Genomic DNA, 23,280 nt, shown 5'->3' with positions numbered 1-23,280 from the left:
TTCTGCCGTTTACTCTTTTATACGTACCTGCAAGTGGTGGGGTGTGGGGAGTAGTGCTTGTGCAGGCGCATATGCGTACTTTACTCCCACTGACATTTGAATGGCTAGCATTGCACTCAATCAGTATGAAGCTTGGTATGTATATGACAACAGTCTGATCATGTAAATGAAATCAATTTTATTTTCTCATTAAAATTTATCACTTAACAAGGAGCTGACAATTTTATTCTAGTATTGGCAGGTTAAACATAAATGTAAAATCAAAGCCAAAATATAACAGTATGGGACCTAAATGTAAAAATCTGGGTTTTTAAGTTTTTCACTGCAATTTTATTAATAAAATCATAAAATTTAAAACAACATTTATAAAAATGAATATCCAGAATCTAAAATCTTAAAACACACAAAACTCATTAACACAAATATTCATTAGTTTTGCCTAATTCTAATTCCTCTAGGAGCTGTTCATTTTTTTCAATATTCTTTTTAATGTTTTCAAGTTCCGACAGTGCTTTTTCTTGTGAAGCAATAAGTTGTTCTTGGTTTTCTACATTCTTGAGGCACCACTTCTCTTCCTGTAAACATGAGTTTTTATTTTAATATTTGTAATTACTTTAAGCCAATTTTTAAACATACATGAGTGTCATTTGGATAGAAATTATACATGTTATATATAACTGATGTTACATGTTAGTAAAAGCCTATTTATGTATCTTCAATAGTCCTTCATAATGTTACATTAAAAATCATAAAATTATTGAAAGATTATAAATAGCATACAATATTAGTATTGTAATATAACAAAAAAAATCTCCTCAGGTTAAATTCACACTTTTTGGTGATGCCTGAAGATGTTACTTGCTGAGATTTTCAGATGATGTGGAATTATTAAGTTGTAAATGATGCAGCTCACTGTCTTACTCTGAACTTGAACCATTTTCTCTCTATTTTAAACAGAAAGTCCGTTTTAAATATTTAAAGAATACTTTTAGTGTGAAACAGAAGTAAGATTCTATCAATGCATTCAGTGAATGTAAAAAATTCTCTAACAGTTTAAAATTTTCATTTTATGCAGGAAATATTGATTATACACAGATTTCACATTGATTCATAAGATTATGTTTGTTACCAATTTGTGAATTGGGACTTGTGGATATATATATATATAGTAAAAACAAATTCTAACAAATAATTTGTTAAAATGAAAACATAGTATTACAGATTGTAAAAATAATTTAAGGGTTTTGGAAATTTGTAATAATGATAAAAAAATGAATATACTAAAGAAATATTACTTTTATGAATATAAAAAAATATATATATTGATGAATCATCAAATCACATTTGAAGATGATGATTTAATTAAAAACATAATAAAATACAATAAAATGATTGGCAGTAATGACATTAGAACAAAGAAAAATACATCTTAAAAATTACATCAGCATTTTTCAACCTTTCAGTATTTGCCACCCAATTTTCAATCATAATTTTCATCACACACCCCCATTTCATACAATAAAAAAGTACACAACAATAATGTATTTTGAGTATTTCGATGCTAAGCTACACTATGACCTTAATTACAAACCTTACAAATTTCCAAGAATAAGTAAATTTATTGATATTTGGCAACATTGATCCACTGCATTGACAAAACTAGAATCGATGCCTTTCTATTGCTCTCTGTCTTCCGTTCACCATATTGGAAGTCTCGCGACTTCATGAGAAGTTCCGATTTGTCTCAAACATTCTGTAATGTCTGCGTGACCATCTGTGCAAATGTGTATAAATGCTGCACCTCGTTCAATTCCAGCCAGTCTCAGTTGAGCTGATCCTTCTATCACTATCGAATCTATCATAAATGTGTAGTAAATTGCATTTTAATTGCAATTCATGGTATTAAATATTCATGGAAATAAATTTATATAGAATCATGGATAAATTTTTAAGTGGATTAAGCAAGCATTAGACAATAGTGAAACATCAACAAGTGCATAGATGAGTGTGGTTCTGAAAATAAAATCAAGAAATATTCTCAGGAATACTTAAATTTTCGGTTTACCAGTATTGAAGTAAATGAAAAAGAAAGGCCCCTGTGTGTCAATTGCTCAAAAATTTTGGGAACAGACAGCATGAAGCCTAATAAACTTAAACAACATTTGAAAATGTTTCATAGCGAGACATTAACAAACCCCGAAGAATTCTTCAAATTAAAATTAGAATTTTTAAAAAACTTTATCTGTGAATAAAAAAGCTTTACTATCATCTTACAAAGTTTCATATAAAATAGCCAGATGTAAAAAGCCTCGCACCAATGGTGAACTTATTTTGCCAGCTGCAACTGAGATTGTAGAAATTATGTGTGGAGATAATTCTGCCAAATAACTGCAGTTGATACCTTTATCAAATTATACTGTTGCCCATCGAATTGGTGATATAGCTGAAGATATACAGACAACATCAGCTTTTTGTGAAGTTGCATGACGAATTGTTTTCAATTCAGCTTGATGAGGCAACAGATAGCAATAAAGATGCTCATTTCATTGCCTATGTTCAATTTTGTGATGGTATGTCAGCAGTAGAAGAACTACTTTCCTGTAAACCAATAGAACTCAAAGCAACAGCACTCGCATTATTTGCCATCTTAAATGATTTTATAAATGAAGCAAACATAGAGTGGAAAAATTGCGTCGGAATATGCACCAGTGGTGCTTGTTCAATGTCTGGAAGATTCCAAAGTATACTAGAACATGTGAAACAAAAATCTCCACAGTGTATCAGGACACATTGCATGATCTACAGAGAAGCTCTGGCTTCCAAAGAAATGAGTCCTGGTTTGAATATTGTGCTAACGATGGTTATAACCATAGTAAATTATATAAAAATGAGATCCCTAAAATCAAAAACCTTTTCTGCACTTTGTAAAGACATGGGTGCAATACCATAAAAGGAGATGAAAATCTAATAATAGTTGGAGATTGGAATGTAAGCATTGGAAAAGGCAAAGAAGGAAATATAGGGGGTGAATACGGGCTGGGCAAAAGGAATGAAAGAAGGGACTGACTTATAGAGTTTTGCACGAAGTACAATTTAGTAACTGCCAACACCCACTTTAAGAATCATAATAGAAGAATATACACATGGAAAAAGCCAGGTGATACTGCAAGGTATCAGATAGATTATATCATGGTTAACCAAAGATTTAGAAATCAACTCGTCGACTGCAAAACTTACCCTGGAGCAGATATTGATAGCGACCATCATTTAGTGATAATGAAATGTAGATTGGGGTTTAAAAACCTGAAGAAAAGGTGTCAGATAAATTGGTGGAATTTAGAGAAGCTTGATGAAGAGGAGGTAAAGAAGATTTTTGAGGAGGGCATCGCAAGAGTTCTGAATAAAAAAGATAAAGTAGAAAATGTAGAAGAAGAATGGGAGAATGTTAAAAAGTGTGCTGATTCTTAAATCAGCACAAGGGAACTTAGGCAGAACAAAGAGAACTGGTAGAAAACCTTGGATTTCAGACAATATATTGCAGGTAATAGATGAACGTAGAAAATATGAAGAAAGTAAAAGAAACTATAACAATTAAGAAATACTATAAACAGGAAGTGTAAATTAGTGAAAGAAGAGTGGATTAAAGAAAAGTGTTCAGAAGTGGAATGAGAAATGAACATTGGTAAAATAGACAGAACATACAGGAAAGTTAAGGAAAATTTTGGGGTACATAAATTAAATCTAATAATGTGTTAAATAAAGATGGTACACTGATTTATAATACGAAAGGCAAAGTCGATAGGTGGGTGGAATATACTGAAGAGTTATACGGAGGAAATGAATTAGAAAATGGTGTTATAGAGGAAGTTGAAGAGGATGAAAGGGGAGAAACAATACTGAGATGTGAATTTAAGAGAGCATTAAAAGATTTGAATGGCAGGAAGACTCCTCGAATGGGCGATTGATAGATTATACCAACTGGTGTGTAATATTTATGAAAAAGGGGGAATTCCGTCAGACTTCAAAAAGAGTTATAGTCATGATACCAAAGAAAGCAGGAGCAGATAAATGTGAAGAATACAGAACAATTAGCTTAACTAGCCATGCATCAAAAATCTTAACTAGAATTCTGTACAGAAGAATTGAGGAGGGTTGAAGAAGTGTTAGGAGAAGACCAATTTGGTTTCAGAATTTCCAATTTGAAAATGTAGACTGGAATAAAATTTTCAGCGTTTTAAAAAAATTAGGTTTCAAATACAGAGATAGAAGAACAATTGCTAACATTTACAGGAACCAAACAGCAACAGTAATAATGGAAGAACATAAGAAAGAAACCGTAATAAGAAAGGTAGTCTGACAAGGATGTTCCCTATCCCCATTACTTTTTAATCTTTACATAGAACTAGCAATTAATGATGTTAAAGAACTATTTAGATCTGGAGTAACAGTACAAGGTGAAAAGATAAAGATGCTATGATTTACTGATGATATAGAAATTGTAGCTGAGAGTAAAAAGGATTTAGAAAAAACACTGAACTGCATGGATGAAGTCCTATGCAAGAAATACCGCATGAAAATAAACAAGAACAAAACGAAAGTTATGAAATGTAGCAGAAATAATGAAGATGGACCACTGAATGTGAAAATAGGAAGAGAAAAGATTATGGAGGTAGAAGAATTTTGTTATTTGGGAAGTAGAATTACTAAAGATGGACAAAGCAGGAGCGATATAAAATGCCGAATAGCACAAGTGAAACGAGCCTTCAGTCAGAAATATAATTTGTTTACATCAAAAATTAATTTAAATGTCGGAAAAGATTTTTGAAAGTATATGTTTAGAGCATCGCTTTATATGGAAGTGAAACTTGGACGATCGGAGTATCTGAGAAGAAAAGATTAGAAGCTTTTGAAATGTGGTGCTGTAGGAGAATGTTAAAAATCAGATGGTTGGATAAAGTGACAAATGAAGAGATAAATAGATGAAGAAAGAAGCATTTGGAAAAATATAGTTAAAAGAAGAGACAGACTTACAGGCCACATATTAAGGCATCCTGGAATAGTCGCTTTAATATTGGAGGGATGGGTAGAAGGAAAAAATTGTGTAGGCAGGCAACGTTTGGAATATGTAAAACAAATTGTTAGGGATGTGGGATGTAGGGGGTATACTGAAATGAAACGACTAGCACTAGATAGGGAATCTTGGAGAGCTGCATCAAACCAGTCAAATGACTGAAGACAAAAAAAAAGGGTGCAATACAATAAACATTACTATTTTATTGCGAGGCAAGATGTTTATCACATAGGAAATTTTTGCAATGCGTTGATGAATTAAGAGATGAAATCACCATTTTTTCTAGAAGAGGAAAATTGCCCGGAAGCTGAGAAGTTTTGAATTGGTTTATTTGTGATGGAATTGAGCTACTTGGTCGACATATTTGACAAATTAAATATCTTGAATCTTCAACTACAAGGTGCAAATACACTTATGTTGGATACGAGTGATAAAATTAATGCTTTTTGTAGAAAATTGGAATTGTGGAGCAAAATTTTAAAGCAAAAAAACTACAAATGTTTACAAATGTGGATGAATGTGCAGAAACTTACAAGGCTGAAGAACAACATGTGAATGTTGTTTTTTTAACCACTGAAAATCACTTAGCTATGTTGGTAAAGAATTTGAAAAAGTATTTTCTTGCTCTTTACAACTTTGTAGCAAGTTATGAGGGGGTTAGGGATCCATTTCAAAATAGTCTTGAAGGGCTCTCAACTACTACAGAAGAAATCTTCATAGACTTCATGGCAAGTGGCGAAATCAAAAGGCAATTAAGTTATAAATCACTCTTTGACTTTTGGGCAGGGATGGACGATGAGTTTTCTACATAGACTTCATGGAAAGTGGCGAAATCAAAAGGCAATTAAGTTATAAATCACTCTTTGACTTTTGGGCAGGGATGGACGATGAGTTTTCTACATTGAAAAAAAGAGAATTTCGTATACTATTACCATTTTCAATATCCTACCTTTGCGAAACTGGATTTTCTGCGGTGGCTGCTTTAAAGACAAAATACAGATCTCAGCTGAATACAGAAAAAACTCAAGAGTGTTTATTTCTAATATTACATCTTCCTTCAAAAACTTTGGTCTGCAAGACAAGCTAATAATTACTAAACTTGTTTTTAATTTAGTATTGATAAGTTAGTTATTAAATACATTGTTCAGTACTGATGCAATGATATTTATAAGTGTAAATGTGTATTTTATTATTTATTATGTTGGAACATATTTTGTTTTGCCTTCCTTTCAATAAATTAATAAACTTTTTTAATAATACCCTCTTTTTGATATGCTTGTGTCCCCCATTTAGTGTTATCACACCCTCCTAGGGGGGTGCAACCTAGAAGTTGAGAAATATTGTATTACATTATTCCAGTACTGGACAGCGGAATTTGCGTATTTGTCCATAATAGACACAAGATTTATAAAATAGTAACATTTCCAACATATTCAAAATTCACAAATTATAAAAACAATTTATATTAATGTAATTATACAATTAAATACCTACTAAAGATGGGGATGCCGCGAAAATCGATTCTTGGAATTGATATGGTAAGTTTAACTTCTCTATTTACCGTGCTTTGGTGGTTTTTATTTAAATTATCAAAAAAATCATTATATATAAATATACATACTTATACATGAGGGGTAGCTGAAATGTAATGAACAGTTGCAAATAACTTTATATATGAAAAGAGATAGTCAAATGAAACAATTATGGCACAAAAGTACATTTTAATTGGTACAAAAAGTTAATTTATTTTTCCATAGTCACCATTTATAGTTATACATGTCTCACAATGGTGAACCAGATTTCTCATTTCATCAATGAAGAATGCTGGTGGTCTTTCCTTGATCCACGAACTCACTGTGTCCAGTTCATCATCTATGGTGAAATGAATACCCTTAATATCCCTCTTTAATGCAGAAAGAAGTGAAAATTGCAAGGTGCCAAATTTTATGAGTATGGAAGGTATGGAATAGGTTCAAATTTCAACTTCACAAAAGCCTCAGTGGTTGTATTTGATGTGTGTGGTCGAGCATTATTATGTTGCAGAATTATCACCTCTGTGGATTGTCAAACATGGCAAACATCTTTTAAGGTGTTTTAACATATTTTTTGATGGTCAATTTGAATCAATTCATCCACCTCCATTTGTGCTTCTTATCAGTCATAGAAACTGGTCAGCTACTGCTAGGTTTATCATCAATATTCACTTTACCAAATTCTGATGCAGAAAGTTTTATTGCTCATCTACTTACATTACTTTGATCAACAGTTTCATCACCATATTTTTAGACAACTATGAATTCATTAGTGTTCAATTTTTCCACTGTTAAAAATTCAATTGCTGTACAATGTTAGAGATGTGTTGACATAGCAGGCATACTTGACAATGGTGAATGATAGAAAATGGGAGGGTGTGGGTCAACGAGTTTTCAAATGTTAGTAGTAGAGAAATAAAACTACAAGATGGTAGCAACTTTTTGCTTCGTGTGATGTTTTGTTCTCCTGTTATATTTGAATGTGCATTACAGCTCAGTTGCCCCTTGTATATTTAAGCATATATAATATAAACACAATTAGAAATACGTTTACAGTATTTTCTTCTTTTTAATTTTCTAGACTATCAAGCATATACATATTAAAAAATTAAATTAGATAAAAAAAATCAATAAAGCCAAAGGAAAAAATAAAAATGAGATTACATTCACATGATGTTTTGTCAAAAATCATAAAGTTTTTCAATTCAAATTCAGTTTGTTCAGTATTGTGTGTATGTGTGTGAGTACACATCATTGTGCGTGCAATTATACTTGAAAAACCTAGGATGGATTTTTGGGGAAAATGTCATGAGTCTGTTTGGCTTGAATTTTTATTTGAAAAATTTTTTTTAATATAATTTCATTTTTTGGTATTTTTATTATTTTTTTTGTAGAGTTGGTAACTTAAAAAATTAAAGCTTATAAAATTAAGCTTATCGAAAATGTTGTCTACATGTCTTAGATTTAATTGAATTTACGTATATATATTTTTATTTTTTTTTGGAATGATAATATTCACCAAATAAGCTGTGTTCTATCATAATATAAGGTATGTTTGGAACATTTTTTCTCCATCCTCAAGTATTGTAATACATTATTTTTTTTTTTAAATGTTTTAATATGTCTATCATAATTTTCTGTAAATATTTGGTCATCATCTCAGTCAATATTTTCTGTTTCTGAATTTTAGCAACTAATACTGCAGATAAACTGTTCATCTAAATTCTCACCTATAGATTTGATAAGAGATTTTATAAACATGTTATGGATGTTATTTTTTATTCAGAGATTTTATAAATATGTTTTAAAATAGATATAAAAGGAAACAATTATGACAAAAAGTAATGAAAAAAGGTTTACAAAAATTGTAAAGTAATTTGAAAATTTAGAGAAGGTAAGAATGCTTAAATTTAAATTATTAGAGAACAATGATGTCAAGTTAATATTTTCAAAATTTTCTGTAAAATTAAATAATATATGAAGGTAAGTCAATTATTATCCGCAATTTAGTTATATTTTTGTTTATGTTGGTAGTACTATCGTGTTGCATAAATGATGCATGCGTGGTTTAGTTGCTGTTATGTCTGTGCAGGTTTGATGCTGCTAGGTTAGTTCCATTATCGCTCCCTGCTGTTAACCATGGCTGCTCTGCTTTCTGTTTGCACCAAAGAATAGCAACATTCAGTGATCCGTTTTTTGTGGTTGGAAGATGTATCAGGGGCCAAAATTAATTGAAGACTTTCGGTACAGTACGGGAACAGTGTGTTGCTTCAACGGAGTGTCTACAAATGGATTGAAAAATTCAAAAATGGTTGCACAAGTGTTACGCATGATGAAGGAGCTGGATGACCATTTACCGCCACAAATGAGGAAAACATTGAGCGTGCACGTGACATGGTTTTTTAGACAGACAAGTAACTATTGATGAAGTGGTACACAATGTAAATTAATCACGGTTCTGCCTACAAAATCATCCACAACAGATTTGGGTTTCATAAAGTCTGTGCAAGATGGGTCCCAAAACAACTCACACAGTTGCATGAACTAATGCGCTTGGACATCTGCCAAAAACATTTGGATCGCTATGGTATTTATTGTATCTTCTTACACAGAATCATCACTGGTGAAGAAACATGGATACATCATTACAAGCCAGAGAGTAAACGGCAGAGTATGGAATGGAAACATTCAAATTTGCCCTGCAGAAGAAAGTTCAAGACCCAACCGTCTGCAGGAAAACTGATGTTTAGGTTTTTTGGGACTCACAAGGCCCAGTACTGGAACATTATGAGGAAAGGGGCACGACAATAAACAGTACGCATTACAGTGAAATGCTTACTGCCAAGCTGAAGCCTGCAATTCGAAGCAAATACCAAGGACTGCTGTCGAAAGGTGTTGTGTTGTTGCACGACAATGCCTGTCCACATACCGATTCCCACACTGCTGAAACGCTCCAGAAACTCAACTTTGAAGTACTGGCTCATTCTCCATATAGTCCTGATCTTGCCCCTTCTGACTACCATTTGTTTGGTCCACTCAAAGAGGCATTAAGGGGCCGTCGATTTACCTTGGAAGAAACAGTGAAAGAAACAGTGATATTCCTTGCTCGCAGCTCAACCGAAAACCTTCTTTTATGAGGGCATCAGGAAGCTTGTGCAACAATGATGGACCAAGTGCATTGAAATGCAAGGGGACTATGTTGAAAAATGATGTATATGTAAGTTTCGTATTTGTATCGCAATAAAATTTATAACTACATTGCGGATAATAACTGACTTACCCTCATATTAATTTGTTATTTTTTCTTGACAGAAATAAGGTAATTTCTAAACAGTGATGAATAAGATAGAATGTTACTGTCTACAATTACTGAGTTCCAAAAGATGTTGGGCTGAAAATGAATAGGACAAGTATTCAAAAGAATGAGGTGTTATTATTATAAAAATCATATTTTATGTTTTAATTAATAATTTTCTTAAAAAGGCAAAGTAACTAATAGTAATTTAAAACTTAGATGATAGTAGCCCCAAACAGTATGATCTATTTTAGTCAATTTTCAATGGAGTGTAATATTAAAAAAAAAAAAAATATTCATTCATAGACATTGCTGAATACATATTATCCATCAGGCCGATAAAAATTAAAAGCAAACTGATTGGAAAATTAGAATACAAATTCTTAATCGGAATGAAGGAATTTTTACACAATTTTTCAAAGCCAAACATTAAGAAAATATTTTGAACATTAAGAAAACAAAACATTAATCAAGAAAATTTTGTTTTGGAGAACTTAATGTTAATAAATGGTCAGTCAACAATATTATTTCACCTTTATTTTATTTTTTAGAAATTTCTTTTCATATAAATTAACAAAACCTATGAATTTAATTAGTAATCTTTCCTTTGCCCTATTCAAAAAAAAAAAAAAAACTTAAAATCAATAACTACAATGACATTTTTATTTTCAGATATAGCGCTTGTGACTGTATCCCTTATTTAAATAAACATTAACTATTCTTAGTTTACTAAAAACAATATTTTTTTAAATTATTAATTTACACCAGAAATTCTCAAATCACAAAACACCTCAGCTGTTAACTGCTAAGGAGTTTGTATGCCTCCATCACTCGTACTGACTATCTTTCCCAGACATTCCATTAGGTTTTCTTATAATTAAAAATAAATCATAATAACTGCTGATTTTGGAAACCTAATGTGACTTATTTATTTATTTCAGGTGTATTAACATAATTAGTAAGAATGAATGTACCTTTTATGATTGAAAATAATTATTTTGATTGGTACAGGTACATAACCTACTTTATAACATGGTGAGAGTAGCAACCTCTCCACAAATATCTTCATCACAAATATTGCTTTTTTTGTACCGCTATAAACCTAATTATTCATCTTAATTGTAACGTTTAATAGTGAAGTCAATAAATTCAGTCTAAACAATAAATATTGATTTACAAGTTGGCAAGAAATTATTATTGTCTAACTTTGATTGAGTTCTGTGAAACATTATTAAAACATACAAAACATTGGCAATTGTTAAAACATACCAAAAAAGGTCAACTGTATTTTCACACACCATGAAATGTATAACATCACCAAATAATGAAGTTCAAATTACGATCCTTAGATTTGTGTATGTAACTTGCTAAAAGTATAAAGATTGAAATAATTTCATTTATTTGAAGCAATGAGAACAAAATACTAAAATTATTATTCTCTACTGCAAGATATTTACCATTGTTTCTAGTTTCAAATATATTTGAGTCAAAAGTTTCTTTCTTTCTTTTTGATCAGCTTTCCACATCTTACATTCTTCTTTCCACCATATCCATGGTTCTCTATAGGAACATCTAAAACCAAACAAATACATAATTGATCATAGATAAAGTTCTACACCTCTTTACAATCTGGTGGTTCTAATGCACCTGGAACATCACAAGGAATTAGTGCACATTCTCTTCAATAATAATGACTGAATTCTTACTCCTAACTCTAATTACCTTCTTTTTAAATGCATTAAAAAAAATACAAGTCAGTTTTAGGAAAATACTGAATTACTGTTACTATCTTGTAAAAAAGAAGATCTTCAAGAAGTAGGTTTATCTTTTCATCATTATCATTCATTTATAACTTTAATTCTTACAACGCTTTTTAAAATAAGAAAAAAAATCAAAATAACTTATTGCTTTAATGACGTTTTTCTTAAATCCACGATAAATAAATCAAAGATAAGGATATTAAATAAATTATAAAAAAATAAATTATTCTAATACTGAAAATGAGGATGACTGATAAAAAAATATGAAATTGATTAAAATATCAAGTTTTTTGATTTTAAAGATGAGATTGATTTAAAGAGATTAACAGCTGTAATCACTTTGAGATCATAATCAACTGAAAAATATTAATAAAATAATTAAAAGTGATTAATCAAGTATACTAAAAATTGATAACAGTCAAGACTGATACTGTACAGAGATGCATCAGGAGCCATCAAAATATTATGTCAAGCTACTTTACTTAGCTTTTCCCCTCCCTGATCTTCGTAATAAATTTTCACAGAAAAACAACTTCAATAATTATATCAAGTCTCGTTTCAGCCTTTCGAAAAACAACCTATTCGAGCTTTTCTAGACATTCACAAAGATTATTTTGGCTTTATTTACTTTTTTTGCTTTCTCACAAAGAAAATTGTTAAGATCAGAATTGGGTTACACCTGGAGTTCAAGTGCTATGTGCAAGGAAGAGAGGGGCTGGACCAGTTATGTAAAGTTGATATATCCGTCAAAAATTGTTTTAAAAAGTACTAGCAAGTTATAAACAAATGAATTTTCTAACACAATACCTAAATTGGTTTATTCCACAAAAAAAAAAATTATAAAAATGGAATTTTACTTTAAACATGAACTTACTCAAAAAGGTTTGAAAGTTTATCTCGTCCACTTTCCAGCTGAAGTTTTTTAGAAAACAGCTGTTTCAGTTTTTCTAATTCATATTTTAAAGAGAATTCATGGACCAATTCAGCTACTTTAATTGCATCATCTAAAAATACAATTTCTTGTTTTAATTCATTCTGCACAATTTTAGATTTCTTCCTCCAGTATTCAAGGTATTCAGCAGATGATAATCTAAAAATAAAGAGGGAAGTAGTTATATAATAAACCGGTTAAAAAATCTATGCAAGATGTAGAATTTTCTTAGTACATATTTTTTGTTTTTATTTTGTAAGAAAGGACTTTATTCTTATAAAGAGTACTAAAAGGTATGAGTTACCTTAAACAAAAAAGTTAATTGATGAAAATCTATAGAAAGTGTTTAGTAAAAATTTACAAGTATTAACTTATGATTTAGTAGCTTAACAAGTTAACAATGAGTTAAATGAATATGAAATCAGCTAGTAAAATCGTTCTTAAGGGATTAAAATTACTCAAAATAACTAAAAACAGAATAAATAAATGTACATCAAATTTAAAACTTAAATAAACTGTAACTGAAGACTAAAAAGCAAAAAATACTTTTTTTTTACATGCTTTTCTTTAACTCACTTTTGTTCCACAGCTCATGCTTCCATGGTATCAGTATGTTTTGGCATATTTTAATATATTAGTAATATTAACTCTTTTTTCATAGATTATACACTGGTTATTTATATTCAATATAAATAGATTCTATAGCAGTTATTCTAAATTATAAAACATTGTAATTATATGAAAAAATTTAAATGTAATTAATTAAATAAAAAATATAAAATTACATTTTAAAAACATGTCATTAAAAAAAAAACAAACATCAGTGACAATCGCAGTTTTACACCACCATAATGTTTTTATGTTTTCACATACCTATACATTTTACATTTATACATTCACAAGATCAGTGTTAATTTTAGAGTACAGTTTTTAGTGTCATAGAGTGCAATGTGATTAATTAGTTTGTATTTAAGTATATAATAAAAAATTACTGCGACCAAAAATAAATAAAAAATTTTAAAACATATGCTTTTCTATATCTAAAAATCATTAAAAAGTAAAAAAATAATATTTTCAAAAGTAAAGGACTACTGCTAAATTAAATTACCGTACAAAATAATCCAATTCAATCTGAGGGAAAAACGATCCAAACAATGGATTACCCGGTAAACATAAATAGAAGATAATTTTGTTTTCAATAAATAATATGTATAAAGTTGTCTATTTTTGCAAGACCACATTGAAAAGCATGGGGTGTGTTTTATATTCATTATCTATATAAATTCTTTAAATATGACAAAGGTTTTGATGGAAAATGGGAATGATAGATTCAGTATACAATACGTAGTAAATCTCTTTGGATGAACTACAGTTAAGGTGCAAAATAGAACTGAGGTCACACTCCGTGCTTTTCATTGTTTTTCCTCGAATTGAATTGAATTATTTTGTATGCTGAATTTAATTTTTTAGTAGTCCTTTATTTTTTTAAATATTATTTTTTACTTTTTAGTAAGATGTTTAAATACAGAAAAGCATTAAAATTTTTTTTATTAATTTTTTAAAGGTACATCAATGAACCGGGTGATTTTAACAATACATTTTTCATTTATTTTATTTTTAAACATATAAACAAACTTCATTCACAAAAGAATCTAAATTACCTTTAAAAGATTCTATAACATAAAAATAACATTTTTCAGATGATCAATATTTTCCCATAGATACTCAGCGAGTCTGTATAGTTTATTTGAGCATCTTCACAGGAATTTTATTAATTGTAGCTGGACTATATGTTTCATCTCCTTAACTGTACGGGGCGCTGGCACACTGAATAATTAAGTTTTAAAAAATGATGGAGTAATATGTATTAAAAAGTACAGTGACATGACTGGCCACATGTTTCTGTATCAGGAAATAAATGGTTAGTAAATAAATTTTGTAAGACTGCTGTAGGAACCTGTGTCGCCTGTTTTGTAATTCTATATTATTGAACAAATTCCTTTATTTACTGGATGACTTATGACTATATATTATGAGGGCCACCACAAGTTATTAAAATTTATTGGTTTGGATTTTTTTTTATAGATTAACTGGTTTTATTTAGAATCTGAAGTAAGAGTTTAATTAAAAGAAGGTTGGGGAGTATGAGAGGGTTTATGTCAAAAAAATGATTAACTGAAAGGAGAGTAACAAACACAGCAGGAGATTTCTAGCTTCTCTGATGACTGACTGATTCTCCATGACTAGTACAGCTATTCAAACTTTCTAGAAGTTTCTTAGGGATAAAAACCAGAGCATCTGATGTAAGATGAATCAACTTCTTCTTTTAGTTTTCTTTTCCTTTTTAACTGATCCAAATGCAATAAACTGATACTGGGAGATAGATATCTGTCTAACAGTGAAACATTTTTCAATGTGAAAAGAATTTATAAGGTAACTGACTCAAAGATTACTGTACAGCATAAACCCGCTACATCACTATTGACACTAGCATGTATATGGATTTTACATAATGGACAAAAGGGGGAAGTGTCAAGAAGGGCAATCCTAATAAGCAACTCTGTCTACAGAAAACAACCAGTAATATACTAAAAAATATATATGATTTACAAAGACTGGAAGAAAGGATAGAAGGATTTTTCTTTCTGATCATAGAACCAATATGATTATCATCAATTTAGTAGAAAGATCCAGCAGTGAGGCACACAGTTTCAGATTATGCAGTATGTTAACAAACTCTCAAATAAATTTGATTCAATTTTATTCAGTAAATGTTTAATAGTATTAGTTTTTTAACTAGTAAAGAAAGAAACCTGTTAATTAAATTGTAAATAGAGAAACAATGTGATCATCAGGAAGGTAATCAAGCTTGTAATCAATTATCTGAGTGATTAAGCAAAAGTATGTGATGATTTACTAGAAAACAAGGAAAGTACTTTACTAGAATTATGAGATTACCAAGTTGGAAATGATAATCAATGTAAAATTAACTTAAAAGTTTTATAGTAAATAAAATTGATCCGCCGATCTCTGTGATGAAGTGGTAGCATTTAAGCCTTTCTCCGGTTGTCTAGGGTTTCTGTGCCAGTCAGGCACAGAATTTTTTTCAAAAGCTAAAAAATTCAATTTCCATATTTCCACATACAAGCATCACAAGAATCTATGGCGAATTAATTCATTGAGCCAAAAAAGGAAGAAAATTTGAATTTTTTAAGAACATTTGCAATATCATTGTGGATGTTGTAAAACGTATTGACCACAATCAGATTATTGTGTTCATGATATGATAGAGAAATATGAAAAATTCTCAAACGGTTATAATAGTTTTTTCTCTCTTAACAAAATCACTCAGATATCTACACAAAAAATTAATTTATTGAAACAAAATGACAGTAGTTCATAAACAATTTCTACACTGAGTTAATCCGTTAATCCACTGACATGATGAAGACCAGCATCACTATCTTGCTTATCACATACCGATGATATTGACAATACTGTATTAGATTAGTAATACCTATTGGATTAGATTAGTATTACCTTAGTAATTGCTCTGAGTTAGCTTTTGTAATTTATTAAGTGCAGCATATTGTTAAGGTGATATTTATCAGTGCCACTGTTTTGCATTTATTTTAATGTAATGCTATTGACGCTAATCAAAGACCAGAAGTAAAATATACAACAGGCCTTGCATCACACTAATACATCTCATTTTCTCTGCAGTATATGACCACAGAAATTTTAGAAACAAGCAAAAATGGAAATGTTAATTTACATGAATTCTAGCAGACAGCCAATATATAGACAGATTCACTTTTATAATCGATTACAAATTGAAATTATTTGTGACAAACCATAATATAATAAAGACTACAAAAGTAACTCATAAAAAAGAATAAAAATATAACTTAACTGTTCATAATTCTCCTTTTCACTTTTATCATCACCTTTCATCAATTCTTTAAAATAACTTGTTACTTTTGACATTTGTTTTATTCTTTCCATTTCTTGAGTTTTCAATGAATTCATATTTTCATTGTATCTCCTGAGCAGATTTAAAATATATAAAAGATTTTAAAAAACTTGGTGATATATTTACTATAAAAAGCATACTTAAAAGTAATGTTCATACCTATTAACATGAGATGTTAATAAGAAACCAAATGTTACAAACCAGTTGACTAATCTTGTTTTATTTTTACATCAGAAACTTATTTTGCAGAAAATCCCTATAGAAAGTTGCTGCTATTATCTAAAATACCAAAACTAAGTTACCATTCATTATTATGAAATCAGAATATTAGTCCGTAAATTCCTTAAAAAAAAAAAAAAAATATAATAAATAATAATTATACAATCATTACACATTATATTATATAATCATACAAAAATATTTGATACTACTCAATATTATATCAAATTTACTCAAACTGGGATATAAAATATTAGTCAGACTACGTGAAGAGTCATTAAAATATCACAGATTAATAATGGTCAGATATTACTCTATATTCTTTTCTGTTCTGTACCAATTTTTTTAACCTTACTTTTTTTACTTACTTCATCCTCAATCCTTAGTTATATATTTTGTACATATAAATTTGTGTCTTCCTCAACAAACATTTCCTTCTATATATCACTCTCTTACCAAATTATTTCAACTTGGTTATCTTAATACACTGTTCACTAACTCAGTTCTTATTTTAAAAAGATTCTGTTATAAACATAACTCTTCTACGATTAGTTTTTAAGCTCTTTATTTCAGACCTTAAAAACCTGCAATTCATTGTGTCACCCATGTCAAATTTTTTCTGGGATCAATATTTTTACCAATGTTAAGAGATACACAAAAAATGTTGACATCTAAATAAAACTGCTTTATATATGGTTTGTAACAAATTTAAAAGTCATTTTTAAAAATTTATTACACAGACACATAGAATTACTGCTACTACTACTACTATATGAGTAATGGTTAATCACAGCAAAACATTGAAGTTCACATACTTAAGCATGAGCTTTTCAAAATTTGAACTAAGTGTAGATGTCAATTGTATTAATATCTCCATATTTTGGAGGGATTGACATACTGACGTAAAACTGGATAGTAAGTTACTAATTGGATAGTGACAAAGGCAATAGAAAAACACTTCAATCTGCATTTTTCTTGGTATGCTTGTTCTATGTTTTTCTTGAGCATGACTACCTCAATTGAGGTCACCTACAATTGATATATTTATTGTACTAATAGAAAATATGAACAGTGTGAATCCCCCCTCACACACACAACCTTAAAATATGGGTACAGTGTGTGGTATTGAAAATTACATTTATATGCACTATCTTTCAAGTTAACAGCAAGTCAGTTGGATTTTTCTTTCCTATCTTTACTAACATTCCCTTTATTTATAACAGACCATTTGTAAACATATTGTAAAAGGGGAAGCAGTAAGAAGGTAAAGCCATAAATTAATCACATCTTTAATAACCAAATGTTATATGGGTGGATTATACTTACTCCATTTCACTCATAAATTGCAACATTTCAGTCTTCATTTTAATGTTAGTAGACTTCAGAATTTCTATTTCTGCTTTCAGTTTATCTTTAGGACTTACTTCGCTCCAGTTTTTGTTATTGTTGTTAAAATTTTTACTGTCAGTTTTTCCTTTATTGTTTTCAGTTCCATCTCTCAATGTTTTGTTATTGAAATATTCATTCTGTCTACGATATTGCTGAAAATATATTATTCCCAATTAATTATATACTATAAAATATAATGGTTTAAACCGATTAAAATTTACATAACATCAATATAAATGAAAAAATTGAAATCTAGAGTCAAAGTTTTCACTATTAAGGTATCCTAAAATAAACCTGACAAAAGATTTTCATTTTTCTATATTAAATTCACTTAATATACAAAAGGATGTCAAAAAACAAGATTAATAATGTCCAATTATGTTTCAGTATTACCTCTCACTGACTAGAGAAAGCAAATATAATACAGTTTTCCACAGAAAGGGGTAAGCTAAATTCCTTTGTTACATTATCTGTCTCAGTCTTTCTAGTAACTATTTAAAACATTGAGAAATAAATACCACTAGTAAGACCTGTTTTTTTATGAGAGTAACGATATTCGTTATAAAGCCATTTCAAATAGCTAACAGGGCGAAGATGCGCCTTAGAGCTGAATATCACCTCCAATTCATATTGGCTTAGTATGTTGAAAAACAAAAATATATTCAGCTTAATAAAGAAGGTAATGAGAAACCATTTCACACGTAAGTTTTCTTAGTAAGCCTGGAATGGAATACTGATTATTTTGTAATGGATGGTTATGCCATTTTTTGGAGGGATTGGTGTTTTGTGTCAGATCATCTACTACCTTATGGTTATGATACCTAAGATGCATGCATTATCAGTTCTTCTTTTATCCTTTAACAATTTCATAATATTTCAATTTCAAGGATATTTCAGTTATCCTTTAATAATACTGTCAACTTAATATCGGTTAGTTAATAAGTCATATATAATAAACATTTATCATATTTATATCATCATATAATGAAATAAAAATTCATAAATTGTAAAGCGTTCAAGTTCTAAAACTTTAATAAAAATAAAATTTACCATTTTCTTTGGAACTATTGGCCCAAACGTGTTGATTTTAAACTTGTAAACAAAATCACTTAATACAGAACAACTGGAATAATTTCTTTACGAGGGAGCTTAAAAACACAGACATGAACTAGAAAAGAAAACGATCATTGACTTTTAGGTCTCAGAAGGATGTAATGCTACAAACATTCACGGAGGCCCAGAAATGTATATGGTTATCAGTATCACAATTAAAGAGTAATGTGAAAAGATGGGTGAAAAGCTCATATAAAATGAAAAAAGCATTGGGTATAAAATGTATTAGGAAAGGCTATCAACATCAGTTGCTGAGAAAAACCAAAATGGATAAACTGACATGATCCATACAGTGTCTGAAAGATTGATGAAGAATTTTAATATGGTCACAGTACTTTCAAACATATTATTATATTCGCAATGTTAGATGCAGCCAGTGGATTCCTACTTAATAACCTACTGATTTGAAAGAAATGAAACTTCATATGAATTAGAACGTTTAAAAACATTTTATGCCCATGAGTAAGACACAGAAACTATTTATAAGCTAATAGAGTTAGGTTCACTTTTAATACACTGAAGCAAGTTGGAAGGAAAACTCTCTGAACACAACTTTATGGGCTAATGTCTTCTAAGAGAACAACAGCTTGATGTGCTTAAACTCCAAGAAAGTCACCAAAAATTAACAATGACTACCATATTACATTCATTGAAAAAAGAAATTGAAAAGTCATCCATCAGAAAAATACCATAAAAACAACTGATAGTAGTAATTCAGTTACAATACTATAATGCATAACCTTAAATTCCTTTGTCCTTTAAATGTTTCAATGATAAAGATGAAGTAGAATATAATATCTGGACAGGGAGGGAATGGGCAAATTAGATTTTTTAAAGTGGATTTGATGAAGTCAGTAACAGGACAAATGTACTGCTAGGTAGTGATTATTCTGTATGGTATTATGTTTTAGAAAAGTTTATTCAACAAACACAGTTACTCATATTTCATGCAGTTAATAAAACAGTTACGAGCCCAGCACATGTACTGAAAGTACAATCCAGATGTAATAAAGCTTAAAACTTCTATGACAAAAAAAAATTCAGAATTATGAGACTTTATTGTACACAAATACAAATTAAGATTTTAATAAAAAGTAGCTAAATCCAAAATGAATAACAACCGAAGGAATCCAATAAACCATGTGAACTATGTGACAAATGTGATTAAATCAAGAATGTTGACCCAGAAAGTAAAATAGAATGATCTCTCCATTTACAGAACTACATGAAAATAAAAAAAAAACCCAAAAATCTATTGTAGATAAAATGGTAGGTCTACAAAAACATTTTTAAATAGTATTTCAGTGACCACACTAGTTTCTAATGGACTCCAATAACCAAATGGGCATTCAGATAAGTGGTAAATCCCTTTAAATAAATGCTGCAATGATGTGCAATTATGTCACACCACACACACCACATAGTTCACGTAGTATCTTTTTTTATAATTCATCATTCACCTTTACAACCAGTTGTATTAATATTTTTACCATTAAATCCATGTAAGTTAAATGCAGTTACATACTTAAATATAATTCACTTCAGATAATAACAAAAAACTAACATGCTTGTCATTAAAAAAAAAAATGTTAACTTTAAATTAGAAGCTTATACATAGCACTACAGTGATAATAATTAATCTAGATATCATAATGTACTGAAAAATTACAAATGAATAGAAAACAATTATACTAAGAACAAATGTACAACTATAGCCGACTTATAACCATTGTTGTCTTAAGGCTGTGTAAAATTCTATAATTACAACAAAAGCAAGATTTAAGACAGTGTCAAACAGAAAATAGAGAAGAAAAATTCCTATAGCAGTGTGTATTGGTGTAATCCAAGCTGAAAACTGCATAGCTAGTAATCTAATCTTACATGCTAACTGGTTATTCATTTGTCACAGGTAGACTGATAATGTCTCCAAGAAGCCTCATATAATGTATTATGGGTTTTACTCTTCCATAGCACTTTTGATAAGAATTTGTAAAGTTGAGGAGGTAAGTGATGATTTTATTTTCAAAATTTAGATACATCCCTAAGTGACTCAATTTTCTTATACTTTTACTTATGTTTGCTCTAATACACAGGCTGATTTGCTAAGTTTTACTATTACTCCCAGAAGTCTTTTGAAGCAAAAAATTAAATTTTTAAATAATTAAATTCTGAGAAAAGTAATGTAAATAAAATCAAGACTCAATAGAAGTTTGAAGAAATTCAATTTGGGTAGAAAATGTGGTCATTATAAAATGTTTATATGTTGTGATATATTGTTTATTAGCTGCAATAATGATTTATTTCTGTTATCTTGGTCATAGACTTAATATAAAATAAATAAGTAATGAATTATTTAAATATAATTCTACAAAACCTACAACCAAGCAGGCCCAACACACTTACACACTTCATAGGCATATATACATGTAATTCTGATTTTTTATTTTATGTAGTTAAAATAATTTTAATATTGGCAGAATATGAGGTCCAATTTTATTCAAAAAGCATACGAGTCCCAACTTCGCATTTTGTATAACTCCCAAAAAAGAAAATGAGCCTCTAGACAATCCTGTAGGCAGAACCATACCCCATCAGTAAGCGCCACTTAAGGAAGCAGGTGCTCCAGGCATGTAGATGGAGTCACTGTAACTGCCAGTCCAACTTCCATGTCATCTATCCAGAAAAAAAAAATTAAGGATAATGGATCAACCCACTGTACGACATTGAGCCAGATCAGAATAATTCATTTCCCTGCTTAAGATTTTTTGTAGTTACACTACATTGTATAACCAAATAATCAGTTAAATGCAGATCAAATTTTAATTTTGATAGAAAGTTTTTTATGTTTGAATAAATTAAAAAAATAAATAATAAATGTAAAAAAAAAAAGATCTTACATTTGGATGTAGGAATGTATACTGATGATACAATTTCAATTCCCCTTCTCTTCTATGGGCTTCATCGGCTCTACGTTGTATTTCCAAATTCATATCACATAAGTTATCTTTCTTAGACTTTACATTCTGTAATAATATTCTATTCCCACTTCTAATAATCTGTAAGAAAGTAAAATAAGTTATTTATATATCTGAAGTAAATTTCATCAAACAATATAAATAAGTAATATCAATATAAAAATATCTCATCCTATTATACTACGTTTGCTATACTTTCTAAAAAAAAAAAAAAAAAAACTCCCATAAATATGATTACCGCTTGGAAGATGATATAAGGGTTTAGAATCCTGGAAAGTGAAGTGTGCGAAGATAAAATACCAATGATCTAAGTTATATTTAATAAACTGATTCCAGTTGATGGAGTTACACAAGGTTAAGTGCAGTTTTCCCAATTCTGCTTAGATTTATTGGTAGTGGTTAATGACATTAAATTTTCTGCCAGTAAAATTCAGTGGACAAGTCTAATGAAGTAAAAGAAAAGAATTAAAACAATAATATGATAGTACAGTGGTAGATGACTAACGATTATATATAGATAACACAATATTTAATTCTACTAATCATAGTAAAACTAACTGGGAAATTATTAATAATAAAAGAGACAGTACTTTAAGAAGAAAGATGTAAACAATATTGGATTAGAATAGGTGGAATTATAATCGTGAGACATAAAGAGCTGGCCGAATAGAACTAGTAGATTCAATAGAGTTTTTGTTATTAATTCTTGCTTGGAGTAAGGAATCTTTTCTGATCTTTTAAAGATTGTAAAGGTTTATTTTTATACAGGTAATTGCAAAAATACTGGCAATTATAGTCTCATCTTCATTCTCCTAGCAGTATCTAAGGTCTTTGAACATATAACTTATAAGAGAATGAATGAAATTCTGTCTTAATAAATGTAATATAATTCCAAACTATCATAAAAGTTCTATTAAGTAAAAAAAATCTATTGATGCAGCTTGCTGCTTTATTGAAGGAATGTTAAATGGGATTAATGATGGAAAGTGTGTAGTTCTTGTCTTATTGGATCTTAGAAATGC

The 23,280-nt window shown here is 29.6% G+C and overlaps 1 protein-coding gene across 9 annotated transcripts in view; it reads right to left on the bottom strand.

Annotated features, from left to right (window-relative positions):
- Positions 1-161: 161 nt before the first annotated feature.
- The window catches only part of LOC142323075 (uncharacterized), a 114,140-nt gene continuing 91,021 nt past the window's right edge, over positions 162-23,280 (bottom strand). For all 9 annotated transcript variants that reach the window (XM_075362236.1, XM_075362235.1, XM_075362231.1 and 6 more), the window contains 6 exons: positions 22,181-22,339; positions 18,108-18,322; positions 16,503-16,634; positions 12,533-12,748; positions 11,356-11,470; positions 162-575 (listed from right to left, as the gene is read on the bottom strand). In XM_075362236.1, the coding sequence (XP_075218351.1) occupies positions 414-575; positions 11,356-11,470; positions 12,533-12,748; positions 16,503-16,634; positions 18,108-18,322; positions 22,181-22,339 (999 nt within the window). In that variant the 3' untranslated portion in view covers positions 162-413. The remainder of the gene's footprint in view (positions 576-11,355; positions 11,471-12,532; positions 12,749-16,502; positions 16,635-18,107; positions 18,323-22,180; positions 22,340-23,280) is intronic.

Source organism: Lycorma delicatula, chromosome 4, assembly GCF_047948215.1.
Source record: "Lycorma delicatula isolate Av1 chromosome 4, ASM4794821v1, whole genome shotgun sequence".
Lineage (NCBI taxonomy): Eukaryota > Metazoa > Arthropoda > Insecta > Hemiptera > Fulgoridae > Lycorma > Lycorma delicatula.
This window is presented reverse-complemented; position numbering and strand designations above follow the sequence as displayed.